The sequence below is a fragment of the Malus domestica genome, chromosome 02, assembly GCF_042453785.1.
Source record: "Malus domestica chromosome 02, GDT2T_hap1".
In the NCBI taxonomy this organism is placed as follows: Eukaryota; Viridiplantae; Streptophyta; class Magnoliopsida; order Rosales; family Rosaceae; genus Malus; species Malus domestica.
This window is the reverse complement of record NC_091662.1, coordinates 6,222,218-6,248,233: the sequence shown is the minus strand read 5'-3', so window position 1 is coordinate 6,248,233 and position 26,016 is coordinate 6,222,218. Positions and strand designations below refer to the sequence as shown.

The window sequence follows — 26,016 nt, the reverse complement described above, 5'->3', positions numbered from 1 at the left end:
TCAAGTTAATCTTCAGCCATTACTTTTTGTCTTTTAGTACAGTAAAATTCCGAATTTGCCCTTAATATTCACCTGTTCTTCCATCTATGGATTTTTTTTTTAATTTTGTAAACCCATGTATAGGGCAGACACAAAAATATTTAAAAAATGTGATTAAAACCAGGCCACGTGGTTGATGGCACAACAAACAATAAAAATTTATACCTTCTTAATTTTTTAAACCAGTGTATAGCTGGTGGGAAGACAAAAAAAAATATTAAAAAAAATGTGATTAAAACCGGGCCACATGGTTTGTGCCACTACAAACAATAAATATTTACACTGTATAGCTGGTAGGAAGACCAAAAAAATATTAAAAAATATGTACACTCATTTGTTGCTACATCCGAAGCCTTTGATAAAAAGGAAAACTAACGAAAAGGTTTGAAAATTTTGAGCTTTAACGATAAGGATAAAATAAAGGGTAAAATGAATAGTACCATATTTGAGTTTGTAGTGTAAAAATATGATTTTTTTATTAATGTAAACAGTACTGCGAATTTTTCGTTAAAATTTTCTCGAGAAAAAACCAAAAGAAAAAAGCTAACTACAAAGAGATAATAAATGCAAAAACCCACGTGTTGATCGTCCCCTTCCATTTCAGAGAAAGACGGAGGAAAAGAGGGATGCGATTGCACTTGAGTGTAGGTGGGCACGGGCTGGCCCGGCCCCAAATTTGGAGGGATCGGACCGGATCCGTTTAAAAAGAAAACAGAACCGGGCGGCCGGGTATCGTAAATCTGATCATTAGAACCGGACCTAACTCGGCCTGTTTAAAACGGGCCGGTTCAGGACGGTCCACAGATCCTTTTTTTTTAAACTTTTTTTTTCCGGTTTTGAACCCCTCTCGGACTCGCTATCCTCCAGAATCCTAGATCTTCGACTCGGACACCAGAACCAAAAACCAATTGTTTTAAAACCTCAATTCTCAAACCAAACAAACAAAAAAAAATCAAAAAAATCACAAGGCTGGGGGAGAGAGAGATCGAGAGGGATGAGGTTGAGAATCGACAGATCCAAGGTAAATTTAAGGTCTTTGTTTTTGTTTTTTCTGCGGATCTGCAGGTTGGGACAAATTTTTTGTGAAATTGGTGACTAATCGCATGCTGCCTCTTCAGATTATTGACAAAGAAAATTATATTGAGCTTGGGTATGTTTTACAACAACTACGTGTAATTTTCGATTCTCAGTTTGTATTTGTTTGAAAGGAACCCTGAAAAAAACTGTGGCAATTTGGTTCTCTGTTGTGTTTATGCTGGCTGTAACAAATTGGTTTACCGTGTGTATAATTTTTTGCTACAAAATTGTATTTGTTTGAAAGAAACCCTGATAATTTGGATGTGTCTTGAGTTAATGCGTTGTGCATTGAGTTGATACCATTTTTCGCCATGCTTCTGATTGGTAAGTGTTGTGGTACTTTCTAATCGTTCTTAAAAAAAAAAGATTCAATTTGTTTTCCAATTATTTTTTAGAGTTGTTTTCGTTATTGGTTTAAATCAATGTCCAGAAACCAAAAAGCTTTCAAAAGCAAAGTATTTAACATCACTTAGGGTGCGTTTGTTGCACCGGACTGTCTCGGACTGGACTAGCTGCCGGGACTAAGCTGGACTGGCTTAGACTGGACTAAGCTGGACTAACTTAGTGAAGCATTTGGTGTAATGTCGGACTAAGAAGCAGGATAAGAAAAACAATACTGTTCACCAGATTTGTGTTTGCTTAGACTAGGACTACAAATTTTTGCCATTGTGTAATAGAGTAATGCTACAAATCTCATGATATGGGTTAATTGGAGCATATTTTTGCCATGTATATTATGAATCTTAAAAAAAATTGACAATTGTTTTGTTTCTATTACCTGCTAATAGAATTGGGTTTAATTTGCAAATGTAGCTTGGTTTAAACTCTATCACCCAACAGAAGAAAAATAATAGTGCCCAATACATGCAACTTCAACAAATACAAGTACATAAGAAGATCTCCATAATTTAGAAAATCCTAGTTAACATTAGTTAACATTAGCCAAAATAGATCTCTATAATTTACAAAATGGCTAGTTAACATAAGCCAAAATACTAGTGCAAAGCTAAGTTATAAGCCATAACATAAGATTGTATGATTAATAAAATACATCCATGTTAACATTAATAAAATACATCCATGTTAACATTAGCCAAAATCCTCATCCGCTTGCGTTGTCGCTTAAAAGCTTTTGGACGAACACTTTCTTGAGTTCCGGTTTGATTGCCCTGAACACTCCCACATTTTTTTGTTTATCCAAAATAAGAGACAATGCATCAATTTGATCCATAGGAGAGAGACCCATTGCTTCAAGTTCATTAGTTATGTCAGTATGATCTGCAGTACCTTGAACTAAAGCTTCAGTTACCATTTGCATCCTCTTCCCACTTTCAACATAAAAATCTTTCAGTCCACTGATAATTGTCTCGGTTCCATCACTTGAACTTCCCACAGTTCTTTTCCTCTTTTTTTGGCTATTTTCAGATGGGGTGCTTTGTTGGCTTTGTTGGTTCATTGAAGAAACAAAATTTTCATCTCCAATATCACTTTCACCAACATGATCATGACTTTGTTCCTCCACCATTTGAGCAGGGGTTTCGGCTACATTACCCGTAGCCCGATCTTTTCCAAATATATATGCAAATCTATCAAACAGTGGAAAATGTTTGCTTCTCCGTCCATCGGCTTCTTTATTTCTCTAAGATTATATCAACATAGCAAAACTAAAATTTAGCATGCGTAACAAATATAGCAGCAAGAATATAACTAATGTATAAATAAAATAGGATATGAACCTGCACATAAGTTTGCCATGCGTCATCACTGTCAACTTCAACGCACTTTTTGACATCATTCCATGCAAATCCACTTGTGTTTATCATGTCAACGACCATACTATATGTTTTTTTCCATTTCTTCAACTTGGACTCAATATGTGGATTTGCCTTAATATTTGAATGAGGACATAAAACATTGACAGCTTTTGCTATTTCAACCAAAGTACCTTGTTTGAAAGCACCGGTGTCACACCGTTGCTTCCAAGCAACAAAATCCTCAAGAACTCCTAGTAATACTTCTTCCTCAAATGCTTCCCATTTACGCCTTCTTCCTTTTGGCTCTTGAGTAGCATTCAAAATATTTTCGTTATCCATACCTAAACAAAAAATATTTTAATGAAGGAAAATACCATACAAATAATCAATTTGCATAATATCCAATCAACTTGCATAATATCCAATTAATTTGCATACCATCCAATCATTGTGCTAATATCTAACAAATGCATGATAAAAATGAATACTAAAATAAAATGTTATCATTAACACATATAGCTAGTTCGGTTGCTGGTTCCTAATTGCTCTCCACTCATTATACATTTCCTGAGCTATGTCATTCCTCATTGCAGTCCACTGGTCAAATGTTTGAACACTACCAACATATTCACCTTCTTCTGTATTTTGTCCATCTTCTATTATTGGCAAATTCTCCATTGAATCTACATACATCTCTTGCCTAATAAGATTGTGTAGTAGGCAACAAGCGGTAATTATTCGACCTTGTGTCCTTATCGGATAGAAAGATGGACTCCTTAGTATCGACCACCTTCCTTTTAGCAAGCCAAAACAGCGTTCAATTACATTCCTTGCCTTAGAATGCTTCATGTTAAAATATTCTTCCTTATTAGAAGGTGTTCGTCTCTCCCATTCAGATAAATGATAAGGTATTCCTCTATAGGGTGCAAGGAATCCTTCACCATTTGTATAACCACCATCTACAAGGTAATAATAACCTGATGAAAAAAAAACAGACCTTATTAGTGTTTTGTAGTTGACAAACAGAACTAGACCTAACTTACAAAGTTGAGACTAAGTAATAGTCTTACCCGCTGGTACCTTAAAACCATTAGGCCTAGTAATTGCATCATGTAGCACTCTAGAGTCTGATGCGGAACCCTCCCACCCCGGAAACACATATATGAACTGCATATCTCCTGAACACACACCTAACACATTAGTTGCGACTCGACCCTTTCTTGTTCGGTATCTTGGTTTGTCAATTTCAGGTACATGCACATCAATGTGTGTTCCATCCAATGCTCCCAAGCAATTCTTAAAAAAAAAAAAAGTTTTTGTTAATTTATACAAAGGGAATGAAGAGTTAAAGATTAGGGAAAATGAAAAAAAAATTCTCATCATACCTTAAAACATCGCCACCTAGGATCTGTAGAATCAATAGGCACATGCTGAGGGACTTTTAGTAGGATACCTTGTAATCGTAAAATTCCTTGCAATACGCTATTGAAATACCTACTTATAGTTTCTCCCGACCTATAAAATCTACCGCCAACACTACGATTCTTAGTATGATGTGCTAATATTTGTAAAGTCATACACACATGCTCCTCTACAGACACCAAACCATCAGTTTTTACCCTCCCATCTTGACGAAGTAAGTCACATAATATGCCAAAAGTCCTTCTATCCATTCTCAATTCGTTGACACATTCAGTATCAGTATTCCCTATTATACCATTCAGATAACACAAACTAATATCTCGTATAATAAGTGAACGGTTAGTCAATGTGGGTCGTTCAACATGTCTCTGTTTGCCACGTAGCATCATCAACACAAGAATCGTACAAATGCAAATTGTCTCCAAATAAGACATCTCTAACAATAAGATCAATAAAAGCTTCCTTCGATCCATATCTATCCAAACAAAAACAAAAACAAAAAAACAAATTAACTAGATCATTATATATGTAATATTTACTGTTATTAAGGGTGATGGAAATGAAGTGATTATGATACGAAATGAACTAGATCAAAGTAACTAGCGAAGTCACAATCCGAGGCATCAAATATACAGGTGGCGTTGAAAAAAAAAAAGTTATCATTAACCCGAGGCAACAAATATACAGGTGGCGTTGAAAAAAAATGTTCTACTCTTATACATCTATAAACATGTGTCTAAGAACACTAGTATGAGGATTGCTATCATTGCTAGGCATTGCATGTGAAGAGGGAAATTAAAGGACACCTGTAATGCAGTAGCCTTAGCCTTAGCCTTCCGTTTATGCTCTTCTTCTTTGCAACCAACAACCACAAAAAATTGCAATTCAGCATCAACCCCACACAATACAAAACATTCACATTGTAATATCATGGTTATAAACCAAGTACACACACACACACTGCATACATACACACACACACACACACACACTGCATACATACATACACACACTGCATACACTGCATACACACACACACACACTGCATACATACATACACATACACACACACTGCATACACACACACACTGCATACACACTGCATACATACATACACACACTGCATGCACTGCATACACACACACACACACACTGCATACATACATACACACACACACACACTGCATACACACTGCATACATACATACACACACTGCATACACTGCATACACACACACACACACACACACTGCACACACACACACTGCATACACACTGCACACACACACACTGCATACATACTGCATACACACTGCACACATACACTGCATACACACACTGCATACATACTGCACACACACACTGCACACACACTGCATACACACACACATATTGCATACATACACACACACACACTGCACACACACACTGCATACATACTGCATACACACTGCACACACACACACACTGCATACACACACTGCATACACACACACACACACTGCATACACACACACACACTGCATACACACACACACACACACTGCATACACTGCATACACACACACTGCACACACACTGCACACACACTACATACATACTGCATACACACTGCATACACACTGCACACACACTGCATACATACTGCATACATATTGCATACATACTGCATACACACTGCACACACACACTGCACACACACACACCCCCCCCACGTTAATGAGTGCACAAACACACACACACACAGAGTACACTTACACACACATAGTACACACTCACACACACACGGAGAACTTACATACACAAACACACACAAACACACACCCACACACTCACACACACACACACTCACTCACACACTCACACTCACACTCACAGTACACACTCACACACTCACACACACACGGAGAACTTACATACACAAACACACACACACCCCCCCCCCCACGTTAATGAGTACACAAACACACACACACACCCTCACACACTCACACTCACAGTACACACTCACACACACACGGAGAACTTACATACACAAACACACACAAACACACACTCACACACACACACACTCACTCACACACTCACACTCACACTCACAGTACACACTCACACACTCACACACACACGGAGAACTTACATACACAAACACACACTCACACACACACACTCACTCACACACTCACACTCACACTCACAGTACACACTCACACACTCACACACACACGGAGAACTTACATACACAAACACACACACACAATACACACACACACCCCCCCCCCCACGTTAATGAGTACACAAACACACACACAGAGTACACAAACACACACACACACACACGGTACACTTACACACACACAATACACTCACACACTCACACACACACGGAGAACTTACATACACAAACACACACAAACACATAAAATCGAGAAGAGGAAACTCTTCTGTACGAACTCATCAATTCATCCTAATTTGGCAGATAGAAACATACAGTGAAACAGGTGCTTGGAGAGAGTATGCTTGGAGACGAGGATTTTTGGTACTGACATACACATAAATTATACACACACACAGAGACACACACACAGAAACACACACACACACACGCACAGAGTACTCCCATTGTTGAAACCCCAATTTTTAAAAATCGAAAACAACATGTGGGTAGGACTTCCAAGTTTTACAACATTGACATCCTAAATTCCCAAGTTCCATCTCATCTTATGAAAAGCCCAAATCCTAATTTCAATTTCACCTAAATATCAAAACCCTAATTTATTCAAGTGCAGATCTCTATGATTCAAAAATTATCAAACCCAAAACAATCAAATCACATAAAACTCAGTAAAATTACCATCTGCAACACAAATACATGCAATTAATAGAAGAATCGAAGTTTACCGTACAACTCAGATGAGGCGAGCAGATGCAGAGACAGGAAGACGCTCAGATGAGGGTAAGGAGGACGAAGATGAGAGAGCACGGCAACGAAGATGAGAGGGAACGTAGAGATGAGGACGAAGGGAAAACAGGACGAAGGGAAGGCAGAAACTCTCTCGGTTTGCTCTGGCTTACGAATCCACTGGGCTTTGGGGTTGCTCGCGAAGACCACCTAAGGAGGTCCTTAGTCCAAGCGAGTCCGGGTTAAGCTCATTAAAGCTAATCCGGTTGCACACCAAACACAGGACTATAGTCTAGTCCAGTCCAAGCCTTGCTAATCATGTCAAACAAACGTGCCCTTAAGGGTTTTGCAGAGGTTTAAAAGCTTGAATGCTTAATTAAAGTTTTGTTTAGATCAATTTACAGAGACGAAAAAGGTTTGAAAAGGAAAGTATTTAAGATTGCTTGAAGCTTTTACACAAGTTTAAAAGCTTGAGTGACTAATTAAAGCTAATTATGAATTCAACCATATTTTACTTAAGTTAATCAATCATGTAACTACTGAAAGTATGTGATTCAGTTACCTTTCTGAAAATTAGTACTTTTCCTTTTTATTAAGGATCAAGAACAATCATGCTATCAATTTTTCTCAATGATGAGGCATTTCATTCTCTTTCGTTGTCAAATAGTGTTCTCTGGTGGTTGCAAAGTAATACATATGTATATAGAGCAGGTCATTAATAAACAATCTGTTTGGTTCTAATTTATATACAGACTATCTTCTATTTATCTAATCTAAATACATGGCCAATTGCTTGCCTACACATTGAGAGGTTAAGTGATGTAATTTGATGATTCCACCTAATTAAGCTATAGCTTTACAGTCATTAAACACTCGTTTTGTAGATTTGTTTTTGTCGGACGCCACTATCACACTACAGTCTAGTCCTCCTCACATGTAAGCGGAAGGTCTCGTGTTCACCTTACATGAATGACGAGTTTGATGCCTAACTGGGCGGCTTAACCCAAATCCTTCCCCGAGTAGAATGTTAGGAAATTGTTATCATTCGTGCCTCAGGATGACTTTTTGAGAGTGAAGAGTGTTTTACTCATGTACCCGAGAACCGAGGCTCGATTTCCTCTCCCCGCCATCAACGTGCCATCATGCAGAGGGGGAGGATGAATGAAATGCAGAAACATATTCAAGGTATAAACTCAATTTTTGCTCCAAAATAACCATTTCAATTGCAAACACCAAAGAGTGTTTACTGTATAAGCATTTGCTTACCCATCTCAACAGTTTCATAAACACATATGTAATGCTTTTCAAAAAAGACCTAATCGGATAAATGGTACTTGTGGGTGACAAGATAATCGGAAGATGACCCAGTGAGAAAAAAAATAGAATTTAAACCCTCGTGGTGTAGTCTGTTAGTAAATTTAGTCCAAAAATAATTTTTCCGTTAAATTACATTTTTATCATGTGTTTAACAAACATTTAATAAAATTATTTTTGGACTAAATTTGTTAACAATACCACCACAAAAGCTTAAATCCTATTTTCTTTCTTTTCGTTTTTACCATGAAACATATCTTCCAATTACTTTAGCACCACCGTTTATCCAATTAGGCCTTCAAAAAATACAATCCTCAAATCAAGCACAACCACAAATAAATAAAGATTAAGCCTCCTCAATTTCACACTAATTAGTTTTAATTTTGTCGGTAGAAAGAAGAAACAGACAAATAAAAAGCCAGCCACCAATTATTTGGGCCAGGTTTCAAGGACCCGAGTGAACTCGTCCAAGCACTTGTTGTTCAACTCTACATTGCCAAATATCTCCTTCATGGCCCGTGCATTTGACCTTATGGACTCACCTTCTTTCTCCACCATCACTCGCCCAATCAACTCGGCCACCGAGTCACTCGTAAACGACCCGTCTTGCTCGTCCCTCGGTATCTCCAACCCGACCTGCTTATCGTGCATTAGTCTCGCGATCAACCCTTGGTCGGAATTAGCACCCGAAAACAAAATCAAAGCCCGCCCGTACCCTAGTGCCTCGACAACTGAACTCCAACCACAATGAGTTAGGAAACCTCCGATCGAAATATGACCTAGAATCTTAAGTTGTGGGGCCCAACCTCTCAAGACCAAGCCTCGATCCTCTACTCGTGTTTCAAACCCGAGTGGAATTATATCGGAGCCCAACACGCCCTCCACCAACGGGCGATTGTTGACCACCCAAATAAAGGGCAACCCGGATTTCTCTATCCCATGTGCCAACTCGTGCATCAACTCTTGACTCAGAGTCACCTCGGTGCCGAGGGCGATGTAAACCACCGAGTTCGGTTTCTTACTTTCGAGCCACTCTCTCAACACTTCCCACTTGTCATCCCCTCGATCGTTAGCGACGCCATGCTGATGTGGTGCTGAGCCAGGCGGAAGCAGCCCGAGTGGAACAACGGGTTTGCCGTAGATCTTCCTGAGCAAACTCACCGCGTCAGATTCGAACTCGGTGCAGCTCCGCATAGTCACAAAATTACAATCTTGAATCGAACCCGCGAGTCTCTGAAAATCGGAGACCTCATCGTCCATGCAATCCCAGTGGCTCACCATCTCATGCTGCTTAAAAGCAACGTTGGAAGGATAGTCGACCCACTCGGGGACGACCGTAAAGTCCTCCGGTCGCCTGCGTTTATCGCCGAGTAACTCGGTCGGAGGACCCAAGAAAGCCAAGGTACTGGCGTTGGTGATGTTGAAGTAGACCGAGTTGACTCCCAGCTGAGTGGCGACTCTGGGCATCCAGTAGCAAATGATGTCATGGACGACCCAGTTGACGCTCGAGTGTTGGATGAAATGCGTGACTGAAGGCTTAAGCAAGTCGTATGCTTTTTTGAGGTAAGGGACTTTGTTGATTGGTAGCTCGGAGGTGGACTCAACGGATTCCGGTAAGCCGTCGACGGCGGGGAGAGGAAGCTCGACGAAATTGATGAGCGGGGAAAAGGAGGAGGATCGGAGGCGATTGATGTTTTTGGGGGTGGAGATGAAAGAGATTTGGTGACCCTTTTGAGCTAAGAACTTGGAGACCTCCAGAAATGGCATTAGGTGTCCGTAGGCTAGCCATGGGAGGGAACATGGCTATGTGAAGTTTCTTCTGATCTTTGCTCTCCATGTGTTAGAGGAATTGTGTATGAGAGGAGATATACTCTCAGGCTTTTGATATCACAAGTTTTACTTAAAGGGCTGCAGGTAAGGTAGCTTTTGGCTAAATTATTGGATGGACAAGGATTGTCTGCGCCCTTCACTTCCGATGTTCTTCTTGCCTTTTTGTTTTGTTTTGTTCTGTGTGGTAACGATTAAGGGGTTGTTTGGAAGTGAATGCTTAAAAAAAAAAGCACCCATGAATAAAAGTTGTGAGGGTTTTAGGTGTTTGGTAAACTGAAAAAAAAATGCTTATTTTGGAAGCTGCTGTGAGAATAAGTTGAAATTAAAGGAAAAAGCTGAAGTTGCTATTTGCAGCTTTGGAAAACTGGCTTTTTTTCAAAGCACACGGAGCTACAAAAAAGTATCTTGTGTGTCAACTTACATGAATGACGAGCTTGATGCCTAATTGGGTGCCTTAACCCAAGTCCTTCTCCAGTAGAATGTTAGGAATTTGTTATCATTCGTGCCTCATGATGACTTTTAGAGAGTGAAGAGTGTTTTACTCGTAACCGAGATTCTGGGCTCGATTTCTTCTCCCCGCCATTGCGTGCCATCACGCTGCGGGGAAGGATGAATGAAATGCAGAAACATGTTCAAGATATAAACTCAGAACTCATTTAGATGTGCTTTTAAAATAACTGAAATCATTTTTGATAAAAATGTTTTTGAAACCAATCCTTAATAAAAATACAAGTAAATCCTAAAGTACGTCCTTGAAGAAGCATATAATTGATGTTTTTTGCAAAAAACACTTAAAGTACATTTGAAACCCAAAAATATTTTCTTTAAAAACGTTTTCAGTCATTTTAAAAGCACATCCAAACGAGCCATCCATCTTGCTCTAAAATAACCATTTCAACTGCAAACACCAAACAGTGTTTACTGTATAAGCATTTGCTTACAGGTAAGATACCCATAACATTTAGGTCTCTAAAATGCATTGCAAAATCTCATATTCTTTGATGATAGTCCAAAGGAGCAAAGGCAAATGAAAGACAACAGCTAACCACGAAAAAAGGACGGAAAATAAGAAACAGGAATGATTTGTCAAGTTCGAAGTGCAAAAACCAAGACCGGAAAAATTACAAGAGTACAAGTCCAAGCTCCGAGGGTTTCAACGCGTTCCTCATCCGGTAGTTGTAGAGATAGTAGTGAAGTTGCCCATCGCCAGGTCCAAATTTCAGCTCCTTCAAAAACGACTCATTCTGCATGACGTCAAGTGCATTGAAAACATCGAAATCCTTCAGTTTTGCAACAATGAGTGCATCGTTCATCAGCTGAAGCAATGGAGTCTTAGTGGTGACGTTATAATAGGAGTATGCAGCCTTCAAGATTGAGTACGTCTGATTGCCAAGGATAGACGAAGGAAGAGTGTAGAAGCTGCAGAAGTCAGTGATGTCATGAGTCTCTGGGCTCTCAACCAAGTAACTGTCCACCACATTCTCCTCTGGAAGAAGCCAATGCTCGACATCATTTTCATCGAAATCTGGTGCGACCACAAACTGGCTCAAGTAGTTCCTCAGCAGACGAGTAACAGCAGGGACATCACGAAGTTCCATTTTTCTGAACCCAGGAGTGGCAGGTGAATCTGGTAGCTTATAAAGTTTTATGGTTCGGCTCATAGTCATCCTAGCACCAAGCCTTGAAAACCCAACATCAATAAGCTTCTTTGGGTTCAAAGACCCAATTAAGTCACGTCAACATTTTATGTTGTTTTTTTATAGATATAATAAGATAAAAATGAATAGTAATATAAAATGTTGACGTGGCTTAACTGTGACCACACAAACAAGAGAGCATGAGGAGGGCAGACAATCCTTGTTTTATGGATTTGTTTTTTGTCGGACGCCACTATAACACTACGGTCTAGTCGTCCTCACCTGTAAGCAAAAGGTCTCGTGTGTCAACTTACATGAATGACGAGCTTGATGCCTAATTGGGTGCCTTAACCCAAATCCTTCTCCAGTAGAATGTTAGGAATTTGTTATCATTCGTGCCTCGGGATGACTTTTAGAGAGTAAAGAGTGTTTTACTTGTACCCGAGATTCTGGGCTCGATTTCTTCTCCCAGCCATTGCGTGCCATCATGCTGCGGGAAAGGTGAATGAAATGTAGAAACATGTTCAAAATATAAACTCATAGCTCTTTTGGATGTGCTTTTAAAATAACTGAAAACATTTTTGATGAAAATGTTTTTGGAACCAATCCTTAGTAAAAATGAAGATAAATCCTGGAAAAACACTTAAAGTACCTCCTTGAAAAAACACATAATTGATGTTTTTTGCAAAAAGTACTTAAAGTGTCTTTGGAACCCAAAAATATTTTCTTTAAAAGCGTTTTCAGTCATTTTAAAAGCACATCCAAATGAGTCATCCATCTTGCTCCAAAATAACCATTTCAACTGCAAACACCAAACAATGTTTACTGTATAAGCATTTGCTTACAGGTAAGATACCCATAACATTTAGGTCTCTAAAATGTTCAAGATATAAACTCAGAGCTCATTTGGATGAGTTGCGTATGAGAGGAGATACTGTCAGGCTTTTGATATCACAAGTTTTACTTAAAGGGCTGCAGGTAAGGTAGCTTTTGGCTAAATTATTAGATGGACAAGGATTATCTGCCATTTACTTCCGATGCCCTACCCGTGCCCTCTTGTTTTGTGTGGTTACGATTAAGCCACGTCAACATTTTATATTATTTTTTTATATATATAATAAGCTAAAAATAAATAGTAATATAAAATATTGACGTGGCTTAACCGTGATCATACAAACAGGAGGGCACGAGGAGGACACCGGAAGTGGAGGGTAGACAATCCTTGTTTTGTGGATTTGTTTTTTGTCGAACGCCACTATAGCACTACAGTCTAGTCATCCTCACCTGTAAACAAAAGGTCTCGTGTGTCAACTTACATGAATGACGAGCTTGATGCCTAATTGGGTGCCTTAACCCAAATCCTTCTCAAGTAGAATGTTAGGAATTTGTTATCATTCGTGCCTCGGGATGGCTTTTAGAGAGTGAAGAGTGTTTTACTCGTACCCGAGATCCTGGGCTCGATTTCTTCTCCCTGCCATCGCGTGCCATCACGCTGCGAGGAAGGATGAATGAAATGCATAAACATGTTCAAGATATAAACATGTTCAAGATATAAACTCAGAGCTCGTTTGGATGTGCTTTTAAAATAACTGAAACCATTTTTTATGAAAATGTTTTTGGAATCAATTTTGGTAAAAATACAAGTAAATCCTGGAAAAACAATTAAAGTTCTTCCTGGAAGAATTATATAATTGATGTTTTTTGCAAAAAACACTTAAAGTGCGTTTGAAACCTAAAAATATTTTCTTTAAAAACGTTTTCAGTCATTTTAAAAGCACATCCAAACGAGTCTTCCATCTTGCTCTAAAATAACCATTTCAACTGCAAACACCAAACAGTGTTTACTGTATAAGCATTTGCTTACAGGTAAGATACCCATAACATTTAGGTCTCTAAAATGCATTGCAAAATCTCATATTCTTTGATGATAGTCCAAAGGAGCAAAGGCAAATGAAAGACAACAGCTAACCACGAAAAAAGGACGGAAAATAAGAAACAGGAATGATTTGTCAAGTTCGAAGCGCAAAAACCAAGACCGGAAAAATTACAAGAGTACAAGTCCAAGCTCCGAGGGTTTCAACGCGTTCCTCATCCGGTAGTTGTAGAGATAGTAGTGAAGTTGCCCATCGCCAGGTCCAAATTTCAGCTCCTTCAAAAACGACTCATTCTGCATGACGTCAAGTGCATTGAAAACATCGAAATCCTTCTGTTTTGCAACAATGAGTGCATCGTTCATCAGCTGAAGCAATGGAGTCTTAGTGGTGACGTTATAATAGGAGTATGCAGCCTTCAAGATTGAGTACGTCTGATTGCCAAGGATAGACGAAGGAAGAGTGTAGAAGCTGCAGAAGTCAGTGATGTCATGAGTCTCTGGGCTCTCAACCAAGTAACTGTCCACCACATTCTCCTCCGGAAGAAGCCAATGCTCGACATCATTTTCATCGAAATCTGGTGCGACCACAAACTGGCTCAAGTAGTTCCTCAGCAGACGAGTAACAGCAGGGACATCACGAAGTTCCATTTTTCTGAACCCAGGAGTGGCAGGTGAATCTGGTAGCTTATAAAGTTTTATGGTTCGGCTCATAGTCATCCTAGCACCAAGCCTTGAAAACCCAACATCAATAAGCTTCTTTGGGTTCAAAGACCTATGCCAGTACTGGCAAGTTGTTATAGGAGTTGGAAGAACCACTCCAGCAGTGTAAGCTGCTTGCCATATGTTCTCCAAATGAACCCTCCTTGTCACCTCCTTGATCATAACCGGTGCAAGTCTTTTCGACCTCAGCTTCTTATGCACGCATAAGAAATTAATCTCAGCCATTTTCACAACCGCATCACGGACCCGGATTCTAGCAGGAACACCAGTAATGAAAGCAACCAGCTTCTTATTAGTTTTTGCACGAACCCCGATATGCCAGCTCTTATAGTAACCAGGTGGGTGCAAAGCCCACCTAAGAAACTCCTTCGAGTAGTTGAACCTAAACATGTTCTCATCATCCTCGACATAATTGTTCTTCAGCAGATTGTAGACCTCAGTGCAGGTATCTTCCGAGTCCAGATCACACGTGGTCCATTCATATGGAGTTGGCAGATTGTACGGCACTTGTTTGACCTCAGACAGAGGGGTAGGGGGCTCAATCGGGCCCTCAGGCAAACTCACATCCCCAAGATCCTTAAACTGCCCAACGGGTTGAGTCTCCCAAAATGTGTGCTTTTTTCCAACCGACATCGAATCTTGGAACTTTCGGACTATGGTTTCCAATGAGCTATCATCCTTAACAGCTTGGTTTGCATCAGAATCATGATCTGCCTCCTTAGGAGACCCAGGTGGGGAATTGTTATCACTCATTGCAACTACTTAATCGAATCGATTCCTAATCGAAAATCTTTGCTATCTGAATTTAAAAAACAACAGATTCAAATCAAGACCAAGCAAAACAAACACAACCCATCAAAGAATCCGGGAAAATTTACCATATCAACATTTCAAAAATAGCAAATTTAACAGAAAACTCCCCAAGATTTATCTTTACTAATCCAATTCCTACGTTAAAACTGACCCAAAACTGTAAAAATCCATACAAACAAGTATTGATCATCTCAGAGCACAATTCAGCAGTAAGCTAACAGATCTGTGAAATTTAACGCGACGAGCAAGAAACACACTCACAGTTTTAGTCGTCGGGGAGCGGGATGCCGTTAGATTGCTACGATTACGGCTGAACAGATCTTGATTTCGATTAGGGTTCGTCGAAAAGGAATGAGAATCGCTAGGGTTTTTGGTGGAAGACAGCGGCTTTGAAGGTGCCGCTGGGGTTGGGAGAATACGAGGAGTGCGTGTGTTGTTGTATGGTTAACGCAACATATTAAACAAACGAGGGACTGCAGCATTTTATGATTTTCATCGATTACATTTTTATTTTTGTTAATCAACTTTTTTTTGTCACTAATCATTTTGTTCTTTGTTACATTCGAGGGATTGAACCCTTGTTCCATCCTAAATCCTAAACATATAATTAAATGGTTAGGATCCATGGACGTATATTTTGACATATTTTTTTGTGGTTTTTATTGTAACTTTTATTAAAGATCTAAACCGTTTATATTTCAGTTTATATCATCATTGTAGAAAATTAGACAATTTAAAGCATTTAGGACGTTCATTTGTTATAAAGAAAATAGACGAATATAGTTCTACAAATAAACACTTCAAATGACTACCCTTGAATCCAATGGTTATACGATTTTGGATCTGGGTGAATTTTGATAGAGATGATATTTAAGAGAAAACCTAAAATATAGACGGTTTAATCAATAAAATACATAATAGAGTGGGCTTAACAAAAATGTATCAAAATGTGTGTCAAAAAGAGTGGGCTTAACAAATCTATTTTTGGTTTATATCGCAATTGCACTGTCACGTAGCATTATCAATTTGTCTATTGAAATATGAATAAATAAATGAATATGTGATATAACTTAAAGACATGATAGTCACGTTGAAAAGTTATTATAATTATTTCGAGTTAATATAGATAAAAATTATATTTCCCTTGACATGATTTTGATTTTTTTCATGTCAGATGTAAAAGGTATTTGAAATTTTGATTATAATTAGTTATCACGTGATAAGAAAGAGAGAGAAATGCAGGTTGCAACTAGGATAATGAAGTTTGATTGAGGGAGCTACATAAAATGTTACCAAACCTCGGCCTCGATCTCATGTGGGCCACTACCGAACCAAATATTGGGCCCAGGGCCCATATCACACACGAAAGCCCATTAACATGTGTTTTTCATATCCGGCCCAGTTATGATTTGCGCCAAACCGGTTAGTCTGTGTTTGATTTCCGCTCCACCTAAAGCCATAGCCGAACACTCTGAAGAAAGCTCAGAGATCTTCACCAAGCTCTGCTGAACTTCCCGCCTTCCGCAACCAAATCAACCACCATGTGCGGCGATGCAACGAACTGGGACGAAGAAGCATACAGAGAATCCATATTAAAGGAGCGAGAGATCCAAACCCGAACAGTTTTCCGAACCGTTTGGGCTCCGTCGCTTAACCCTAACCCGGACACCGTCGTCGTCGCCTCCAGCGACGGATCGGTTTCCTCCTACTCCATCCCCTCCCTTATCTCCAAGCTCGTAGGTTCCTCATTTTTCAACCTCCTCCTAATTTTGTTTTTAATTTTTAATTAATTTTCGTAATTTTAATTTTATTTATTTTGGTTGCAGCCACTGGGTTTCAGCAATGTGAAATCTCCAAAGTAATTATTTCCAGGCCTTTACATTGTTTGTGAATATATGACGTCGTATTGACTGTTGATAGCAGCTGATTTTTGGTTTATTTACTTGTGAATTTGAATAGTGTTTGTAGGTCGTTAATGGCGGAACCTACTTGCTTCCTTCAAGCTCATGAAGGACCTGCTTATGATGTTAAGTTTTACGGAAATGGCGAAGATTCTGTATTGTTGAGGTTCGATTATATGTTCATGCTAAATTTATTGACTAGAAAGAACTATTTTGTTTTAGTAATTTTTTAGTTTCACCATGTTTACACCGTTTGGTTTTCTCGGATTTTTTACATGTAGTTGCGGTGATGATGGACGGATTCAAGGATGGAGGTGGAAGGATTGGGAGGAATCGGATGTGCCTATTCATTTGCAAGGTGACTTCGGTTTTTGACAGCTTAAATTACTGTTGTTTTGGCGAGTGGAAATCGAATGTGATTCTAACTCTATGGATTTACATTTCTTCCTGTTTATGTAGGAAAGCATGTGAAGCCCATAATTGACCTTGTGAACCCCCAACATAAGTAAGTAACCGAAAAGAAAAACTGCCCGAGGGCAACTTTTTTCGTTCCCCTGAATGTCTTAATATTGATTCGAACATCGGTTATGATAAGTCCCCAGCATTAATTCCTTTGACATTTCTTGTAATTACTGTTGTCCTTTTAGAGGTCCATGGGGGGCTCTATCTCCAATCCCAGAAAACAATGCTCTTGCTGTTTACAACGAGGTATGCAGGTTTTTCTAGTCCTACTAGTCCTATGCGTCTTTATATCTTATTTTCCATTTTAATTATTTAATGAGCTTAGAAAGTAGTATGTTTTCAAACGAATGTGTTTTACATCTCTTTGACAACGATAGGGGGGATGCATTTTTTCTGCTGCTGGTGATTCTTGCGTCTATTGCTGGGATGTGGTATGTATTTTTTCAAGGTGAATCTTTCAATCGTGTTATGAAGCGTCTGTTGGGAGACATTTTTACATATTACATTGTTCTTGATATAATTTTCTAGCCGCACTGATCCGAGCATGATTTGTATCTGAAATGTTTCAGGAAAGAGGTCAAGTCAAAATGACTTTTAAGGGGCATTCAGATTACTTGCATTCTGTAGTTGCTCGGAACTCTACCAATCAGGTTAGGTCATATTCTTCTTTATCTTGAGGTTAATCATTCCTGGCACTTCTCTTTGGAAACAACCACCCCTTTTAGTTCATTTGAAGTGACGAGTATCAGAATTACAATTACAGTAGTAGCACTGTGCACTGAGGTACCAGACAAATGTTATTTTTAATGTGATCTTTTGATCTTTTCCGATATTCAGATCATAACTGGTTCAGAGGATGGGACAGCACGGATATGGGGTAAAAACCTAGTATTTTTCAATTTTGAAGGATTGTGGCAGAAAGTTGTTAAGAATTTACTGCCTTTAAAGTTGGTATGTTTTTGTATAAAGTCACATGGACTTGTTCTTAGAAGCATGTGCTTATGGTTTCACCCAGATTGCAAAAGTGGAAAGTGCGTTCAAGTATATGAGCCAGCCAAGGGTATTAAGTTGAAAGGATTTTTTTCATGCGTCAGTTGCATTGCTCTTGATGCAAGTGAAAGCTGGTTGGTAAGCAATTATGTGATGAGAATGTAGTTGATTTAGTGTTCTAAACTAATTCTCTGTTGAAGTTGCTTGCTGCTATAACGTACTAAGTTTTTTTTTTCTTCCATAGGCTTGCGGTAGTGGTCAGAGTTTATCAGTTTGGAACCTTCCTGCTTCTGAATGCATTTCAAGGGTTTCAACTTGTGCATCCGTACAGGATGTAGTATTCGATGAAAATCAAGTGAGCTCCCACCGCAGCCCTCTATTAGTTAATTTAGTTAGTACTGTTGGCATCCAGTGCTATTAACAAAAAGGGTTAGTGAATTTTCTAATGGTGCCATATCCCATATTTAAGTTCCAATAGATGTGAGCGGTAACTCTGGTTGTTTTCATTTCATAAGGATATTATACCAAATTTCTTAACAGGATAAGTTGAATTGGTAAGATATCAACGAGTGAGCAATGTTTTCTCTTTAGATTATTAGATGATGATACAGTGATACTGTTACTAAATCTTCAATGCCAACAAACGGGGCTGGAATTAAATTGTTTAAATAGTTATAGTGATCGGGAGCAATAAGTATAAGAATACGTTGTGCCTGGGTGGTTGCCTGTTATAACTTCTAAAGAAATGCCTAGTTTGTAGTTAGGAGGCACAAAGGAAAACCAATATCCCAAAGCTCACTGTTGCTTCTCCTTTCCAGGTATTAGCAGTTGGAGCAGAACCTCTACTTTCCCGTTTTGACATAAATGGGGCGATTCTTTCACAAATGCAATGTGCTCCTCAGTCTGCCTTTTCCGTCTCATTACACCCATCTGGGGTATGTTTACTTGATGTCTCTTTCGCTTTGATATCTTTAAATAACTTTTATTTAAGCGTTTTCCGTCTTAAATGTTGGTCTTACCAGCATTATCCTTGGATTGAAGATTATGTATCTCAAAGTAGGTTGAGTGACACAAGTAATCAAAACCATCTGGCTTTTCGAATCCTTTTGTATAGCTTTTTTCCTCGACTCATTCCTATAAATAATAGGTGTGGCTAGCATAAACCTTAAATATTCTTTTTTAGCCGCCATGGTCACTAGAGTAAGGCTGCGAACGATAGAAGTTCTCCTCCGAACCTCGCAAAGCGGGGAGCTTTGTTGGCTGGTCGCCCATGGTCACTGGAATGAAACTTTTAACTTCATTACTTAGCCAAACTCTTTTTCAGTTCTCACGTCATTGAACCGTTGTTTTGTTCAGGTTACCGCAGTAGGAGGTTACGGTGGTCTTGTGGATGTTATTTCGCAGTTCGGAAGCCACTTGTGCACATTCGGCTGCCGATGCGTTTAGGAAGATTTCACTTGCCTTCTGCTGTTTTAAGGGGGCACCTGAAGGAAGAGTAAAAAAATTTTAAAACCATAAAAGTTGTAAAACTACTAATTGGCCCACTTTTTTGCCCCTGGCGGGAAAAAAGTATTCGGTAATTTAACTTTTGGTATAGCACTTTCTTCTCCATTAAGTTAAGACCGCAATTTTTTTAGACCCTAAAGTCGAGGAGAACGAGATTCCATTTAAAAGAGTTCATTATTTGAAAAATATTTGTCCATTCTTCTTTGCAGACAAATCAAAATCTAATGTGGACAAATGAATTGTTTTTTAATGAGATATTGTCGTGTTTATTTAAAATCATGACTTACAGTTAAGAAAAATAGTGTCGGATGTGAGTTTTAGGGGGTGTAGTCAATTAGGAATTTGAGAGATTTTAATGGATTTATAAATTCATGAGTTTTTATAGAGTTTAACTGATTTGTAGAGATTCCATATAAAATTTTGATTCAATTCCCTCGAAATTTCATGGTGAGAGATGAGATTTGTGGATGCTTAAAATACACTACAAAATCTCTCTAATTTCTTATAATTCCTGAACTTTTCCAAATTCTTTAAATTTAAATTCTAATTAAATACATGAGAAATGTTATAAACTCAAAGTAGGTTGCTTTAAATGGTGAGAGATGAGATTTGTGGATGCTTAAAATACATTACATCCATCTGGGGTATGTTTATTTGATGTCTCTTTCACTTTGATATCTGTAAATAACTTTTATTTAAGCGTTTTCCGTCTTAAATGTTGGTCTTACCAACATTATCCTTGGATTGAAGATTATATATCTCAAAGTAGGTTGAGTGACACAAGTAATCAAAACCATCTAGCTTTTTGAATCCTTTTGTATAGATTTTGTCCTCGACTCATTCCTATAAATAATAGGTGTGGCTAGCGTAAACCTTAAATATTCTTTTTTAGCCGCCATGGTCACTAGAGTAAGGCTGTGAACGATAGAAATTCTCTTCCGAACCTCGCAAAGCGGGGAGCCTTGTTGGCTGGTCGCCCATGGCCACTGGAATGAAACTTTTAACTTCATTACTTAGCCAAACTCTTTTTCAGTTCTCACGTCATTGAACCGTTGTTTTGTTCAGGTTACCGCAGTAGGAGGTTACGGTGGTCTTGTGGATGTTATTTCGCAGTTCGGAAGCCACTTGTGCACATTCGGCTGCCGATGCGTTTAGGAAGAGTTCACTTGCCTTCTGCTGTTTTAAGGGGGCACTTGAAGGAAGAGTAAAAGAATTTTAAAACCATCAAAGTTGTAAAACTACTAATTGGCCCACTTTTTTGCCCCTGGCGGGAAAAAAGCATTCGGACAGTAAAAGTCGTAACATGTAATTTAACTTTTGGTATGGTACTTTCTTCTCCATTAAGGGATTAAGACCGCAATTTTTTTAGACCCTAAAGTCGAGGAGAACAAGATTCCATTTAAAGGAGTTAATTATTTGAAAAATATTTGTCCGTTCTTCTTTGCAGACAAATCAAAATTTAATGTGGACAAATGAATTGTTTTTTAATGAGATATTGTCGTGTTTATTTAAAACTGTGACTTACAATTAAGAAAAATAGTGTCGGATGTGAGTTTTAGGGAGTGTAGTTAATTAGGAATTTGAGAGATTTTAATGAAATTTATAAATTCATGAATTTTTATGGAGTTTAACTGATTTGTAGAGATTCCATATAAAATTTTGATTTAATTCTTTCGAAATCTCATGGTGAGAGGTGAGATTTATAGATGCTTAAAATACACTACAAAATCTCTCTAATTTCTTATAATTCCTCAACTTTTCCAAATTCTTTAAATTTAAATTCTAATTAAATACACTAGAAATGTTATAAACTCTTTTAAAATTATAATTGAATACATCCGGAATTTTAAGGATTTTAATAAATTATCTTAAAATGCTGATTGAATACACATCAAATTTTAGAAAGTCACTTAAAATCCTAATTGAATACCTCTGAATTATTTAAAAGAATTAAAATTTCAATTGAATACATCTCCTTATTTTATTTTGTACGATTTCAAAACAATTTCGACTGGGCCTAATTTTTTTCTTTTGCGGCCCATAAACACGTGCAGATATGTTTGAGCGTGTAAGAGTCCGTTATATTCTCCTATTCCACTCCTGCTAATGGGTACCCGCCACGTACCCGGATGGAATCTGGACTGGAGGGACGCGAAGACCATACACAAACCCTCACTCGCTGAGTTTTCACTCATCAATCATCATCCGCCCAACCCCTCTCTCTCTCTCTCGCTTTCTCCCTCGCGCAATCCTCAACTCCGCGGCTTAGATCCGAGGAGTTTGGGAAACCCTAATTTCCAGAAAACCAGCACAAAGCTCTCTTCCGACGCTCTCTCTCTCTCTCTCTCTCTCTCTCCTCGCCTTCAACTTTCTCACTCATCACTCGCAGGTTTTCCTTTCACACCTTTTCGCTTTTATCTTTTGCACTCGTGCGGTTGTTCGATCCGGTTCTCTCTGTTTTTTTTTTTTCGCAATTTTTGTTGCCGAAATTGGTAGATTCTGAATCGGTTTCTGTTCGTTGATGTTGATTTCTTGTGTGTGTGTGTTTTTTTTTGTTTGATTTAATTTTGCTAAAATTTGAGTAGCATAATTTTTTGCTTTTTTTAATTGTTTTAAGATTTTTAGATTTGAGAATTTATTGTAGATAAATCTTGTCGTTCGTGCTGTTCATATATTTTGGTGTGAATCTTTGCGTTTCGTGAGGCAACCATGGAGGAATTTTGAAATCTGAGACAATTTTTTGATTCAAAATAGCGTGACGATGGGATTATTTGGAGAATTAAGTGTCTTTGAATGGCTGTCTGCACAGGTTGAGAAGATTCGTGGCGTTGTTTAAATATGTTTTTGTTGTAATTTTGCAGTCATGGCAGCAGCACCTGAAGGATCGCAATTTGACACTCGTCAGTATGATACCAAAATGAGCGAAATGTAAGAATTCTATCGTTTTATACTTTTTAACTGTCTGTTTAGGTCTTTACAAATACTGCTTTTGAATGTCGTGGTTAAGTGTTTATTTTGCCCATTTTTTCTTTATTATGTGGTTTAATGTAATTTGTCAGATCAAATTGGGATCTAAGTGTTTCTCTCGTGTTTGGTGAATTGTTTGCTGCAGACTTGCAACTGATCAGCAGGAATTCTTTACATCGTATGATGAAGTTTATGATAGTTTTGATGCTATGGGTCTTCAAGAGAATCTTCTGAGGGGAATCTATGCTTACGGTATACACAACTAGCCTTTACTTTTTTCCCTCTTTTTATTTGGTTATGTATATATTATGATATCAGGAAAAGTTGTGGAACTGGTGTACTTTAATGTCTTCATGAAGTTTTCAATTTGTCTTCTGTATTTTCTCTGGACTGGTGGAAGATTGAATGAATGGCAATTCTTTCTGCAGGTTTTGAAAAGCCCTCGGCTATTCAGCAAAGAGGAATTGTTCCCTTCTGCAAGGGTCTTGATGTGATTCAACAGGCTCAGTCTGGAACTGGAAAGACAGCGACTTTCTGTTCTGGTATTCTTCAACAGCTTGATTATAGTTTGACGGAATGCCAAGCCTTGGTTCTTGCACCCACTCGAGAGCTTGCTCAACAGATTGAGAAGGTTATGAGGGCTCTTGGAGATTATCTAGGTGTGAGGGTGCATGCTTGTGTTGGTGGAACTAGTGTCCGTGAGGACCAACGCATTCTGTCAAATGGAGTTCATGTTGTTGTTGGAACTCCAGGTCGTGTTTTTGACATGCTTAGAAGGCAGTCACTTCGTCCTGATAGCATCAAGATGTTTGTTTTGGATGAGGCTGATGAAATGCTTTCCCGTGGTTTCAAGGATCAGGTCTGTTTTCAACTTAATTATGTCCATTTGTTTTATGAGTTCCATGATTTTTGTGGATGCATTATGTTCTGAATAATGATGTTTTACGTAAATATTGGACTCCTCATGTGCAATGATGAAACAATAAATAGTATATCTTGTGACTAAGTAGTACTCTGCCCAGTTGTTGGGTAGGAAAAATCTTGCAACTGTAGCCTAATATTCCTTTCGACTTCTCATGTTTCTGCTTACCGGGCTTTTTAGAAATATCCATTTAAATTTCGGAATGTGAAATATGTTGAGTAGTTGAGCTGTCTTCATGTTCTATGTAGATACTTTCACTTTGTATGCATGATTGTAATGCAGCGAGTAACTGTAGTTTGCTCCACCAGTATGTTGCTTTATTATTTGACCTGGGCTACTTTGAGATATGCCGTCCATTTGATTTCCTTTTGATTTCCTGAAATCAACACAAATTTGTAATTAAAATTTTATATATCTAATACAAATTTTGTTTGGGATCCAGATCTATGACATATTCCAGCTTCTTCCATCAAAGATTCAGGTTGGTGTGTTCTCTGCCACAATGCCACCTGAGGCCCTCGAGATCACAAGGAAGTTCATGAACAAACCCGTGAGGATTCTTGTGAAGCGTGATGAACTCACCCTGGAAGGTATAAAGCAATTCTATGTCAATGTCGACAAGGAGGAATGGAAGCTTGAGACTCTTTGCGATCTGTATGAGACCTTGGCTATTACCCAGAGTGTCATTTTTGTTAATACTCGACGCAAGGTTGACTGGTTGACTGACAAGATGAGGAGCCGAGACCATACAGTTTCTGCCACCCATGGAGACATGGACCAGAACACCAGAGACATCATCATGCGAGAGTTTCGTTCTGGATCATCTCGTGTCTTGATCACCACTGATCTTTTGGCTCGTGGTATTGATGTTCAGCAAGTCTCCCTAGTTATTAACTATGATCTGCCCACCCAGCCCGAGAACTACCTTCACAGAATTGGTCGTAGTGGACGTTTTGGAAGGAAGGGTGTTGCAATCAACTTCGTAACAAAGGATGATGAGAGGATGCTGTTTGACATCCAGAAGTTCTATAACGTGGTTGTGGAGGAGCTGCCATCAAACGTCGCGGATCTTCTGTGAAGAGATTTTGTCTTCTTAATTACCCAAGGAAAAAGCCGGTATCTGCGTAGTAAGTGTTGCTTTGTATTGAAGTTTATTTTCTGTTTTTCGTCCTTTGAGCCCTCCACATCCCCCCACCATTTTGTGTCGTCTCTTATATTATTTAGGATCTAGTTACTTAATTTATGGTTGTTGGATTAATATTTAAGTGGTACAAGTTAAAAATTGCAATGTGAAAACCATCGTTGCCTGAATTGTTTGTGGTGGCCACTCTGTTGTTGCATACTTTCTACCTACTAATGTTATTAATGTATGTATTCTTTTGAGGTATGCATTTTTCTTGTGCTTTTAATTTGGTTTTGAATGTTCTTTATACCCTTGGATGAGAGCAACTTACATGACACGGTATATTGCCACAATGGCATCCTGCAGTAATAATACAATGCCATGTCGAGAGAAACATGCACATGTTGTCGTTTCATTGGCATAGAATGCCAGTGTCGGTATACTCGTGTCATGAAAGTCTTAGTATTGGTTGTAGTGATGACTACCAAGTAGTACAATTTATGTGATAATAATGTATGGTCAAAGCTGGTTGGGATAATAATTGTATGACACCAATTGGCTCTTTACATGCGAGGAGTCGTTTCTCTTTTATTTCAAATCACAGTGTAACACGTGCAAATAGAAAGCGTTTTCTTTGTTTTCTTACGGAGGAAGAAAGAAAAGTTTCTGTGAAAAAATGCCTTTTGCTTAATGCTTTGGCATCCTCTTTTTTCCTCGTTTATTTAAGGAAGAAGGCTGTTGGTTAGTCGTTAAGCTTTACTATG

The 26,016-nt window shown here is 38.6% G+C and overlaps 5 protein-coding genes across 5 annotated transcripts; 1 reads left to right on the top strand and 4 right to left on the bottom strand.

Annotated features, from left to right (window-relative positions):
- Nucleotides 1-2,115: 2,115 nt before the first annotated feature.
- LOC139188953 (uncharacterized) lies at nucleotides 2,116-5,137 on the bottom strand. The gene is made up of 3 exons (XM_070807094.1): nucleotides 5,099-5,137; nucleotides 2,853-3,211; nucleotides 2,116-2,755 (listed from the first exon to the last, which is right to left on the bottom strand). The coding sequence occupies exons 2-3, from the start codon at nucleotides 3,207-3,209 to the stop codon at nucleotides 2,219-2,221; spliced, it is 894 nt and encodes a 297-aa protein (XP_070663195.1). The 5' UTR covers nucleotides 3,210-3,211; nucleotides 5,099-5,137; the 3' UTR covers nucleotides 2,116-2,218.
- Nucleotides 5,138-8,937: 3,800 nt separating this feature from the next.
- Nucleotides 8,938-10,275, bottom strand: LOC103405613 (UDP-glycosyltransferase 91C1-like). Its single transcript, XM_029097561.1, has one exon. The coding sequence runs from the start codon at nucleotides 10,273-10,275 to the stop codon at nucleotides 8,938-8,940; it is 1,338 nt and encodes a 445-aa protein (XP_028953394.1).
- Nucleotides 10,276-11,298: 1,023 nt separating this feature from the next.
- LOC139188954 (glycylpeptide N-tetradecanoyltransferase 1-like) lies at nucleotides 11,299-12,058 on the bottom strand. The gene has a single exon (XM_070807096.1). The coding sequence runs from the start codon at nucleotides 12,003-12,005 to the stop codon at nucleotides 11,460-11,462; it is 546 nt and encodes a 181-aa protein (XP_070663197.1). The 5' UTR covers nucleotides 12,006-12,058; the 3' UTR covers nucleotides 11,299-11,459.
- A 1,800-nt stretch (nucleotides 12,059-13,858) lies between these two features.
- On the bottom strand, nucleotides 13,859-15,897 carry LOC103450631 (glycylpeptide N-tetradecanoyltransferase 1-like). Its single transcript, XM_029088701.2, has 2 exons — nucleotides 15,643-15,897; nucleotides 13,859-15,367 (listed from the first exon to the last, which is right to left on the bottom strand). Exon 2 carries the CDS (start codon nucleotides 15,319-15,321, stop codon nucleotides 14,020-14,022), a length of 1,302 nt encoding a protein of 433 aa, XP_028944534.1. The 5' UTR covers nucleotides 15,322-15,367; nucleotides 15,643-15,897; the 3' UTR covers nucleotides 13,859-14,019.
- A 904-nt stretch (nucleotides 15,898-16,801) lies between these two features.
- LOC103406818 (uncharacterized) lies at nucleotides 16,802-25,518 on the top strand. Its single transcript, XM_070811163.1, has 18 exons — nucleotides 16,802-17,117; nucleotides 17,208-17,239; nucleotides 17,341-17,448; nucleotides 17,564-17,640; nucleotides 17,742-17,787; nucleotides 17,930-17,990; nucleotides 18,122-18,175; nucleotides 18,314-18,394; nucleotides 18,582-18,621; nucleotides 18,760-18,872; nucleotides 18,979-19,089; nucleotides 19,553-19,669; nucleotides 20,091-20,174; nucleotides 22,305-22,629; nucleotides 23,102-23,168; nucleotides 23,353-23,459; nucleotides 23,636-24,066; nucleotides 24,572-25,518. Exons 1-18 carry the CDS (start codon nucleotides 16,923-16,925, stop codon nucleotides 25,205-25,207), a joined length of 2,685 nt encoding a protein of 894 aa, XP_070667264.1. The 5' UTR covers nucleotides 16,802-16,922; the 3' UTR covers nucleotides 25,208-25,518.
- The last annotated feature ends 498 nt before the right edge of the window (nucleotides 25,519-26,016 follow it).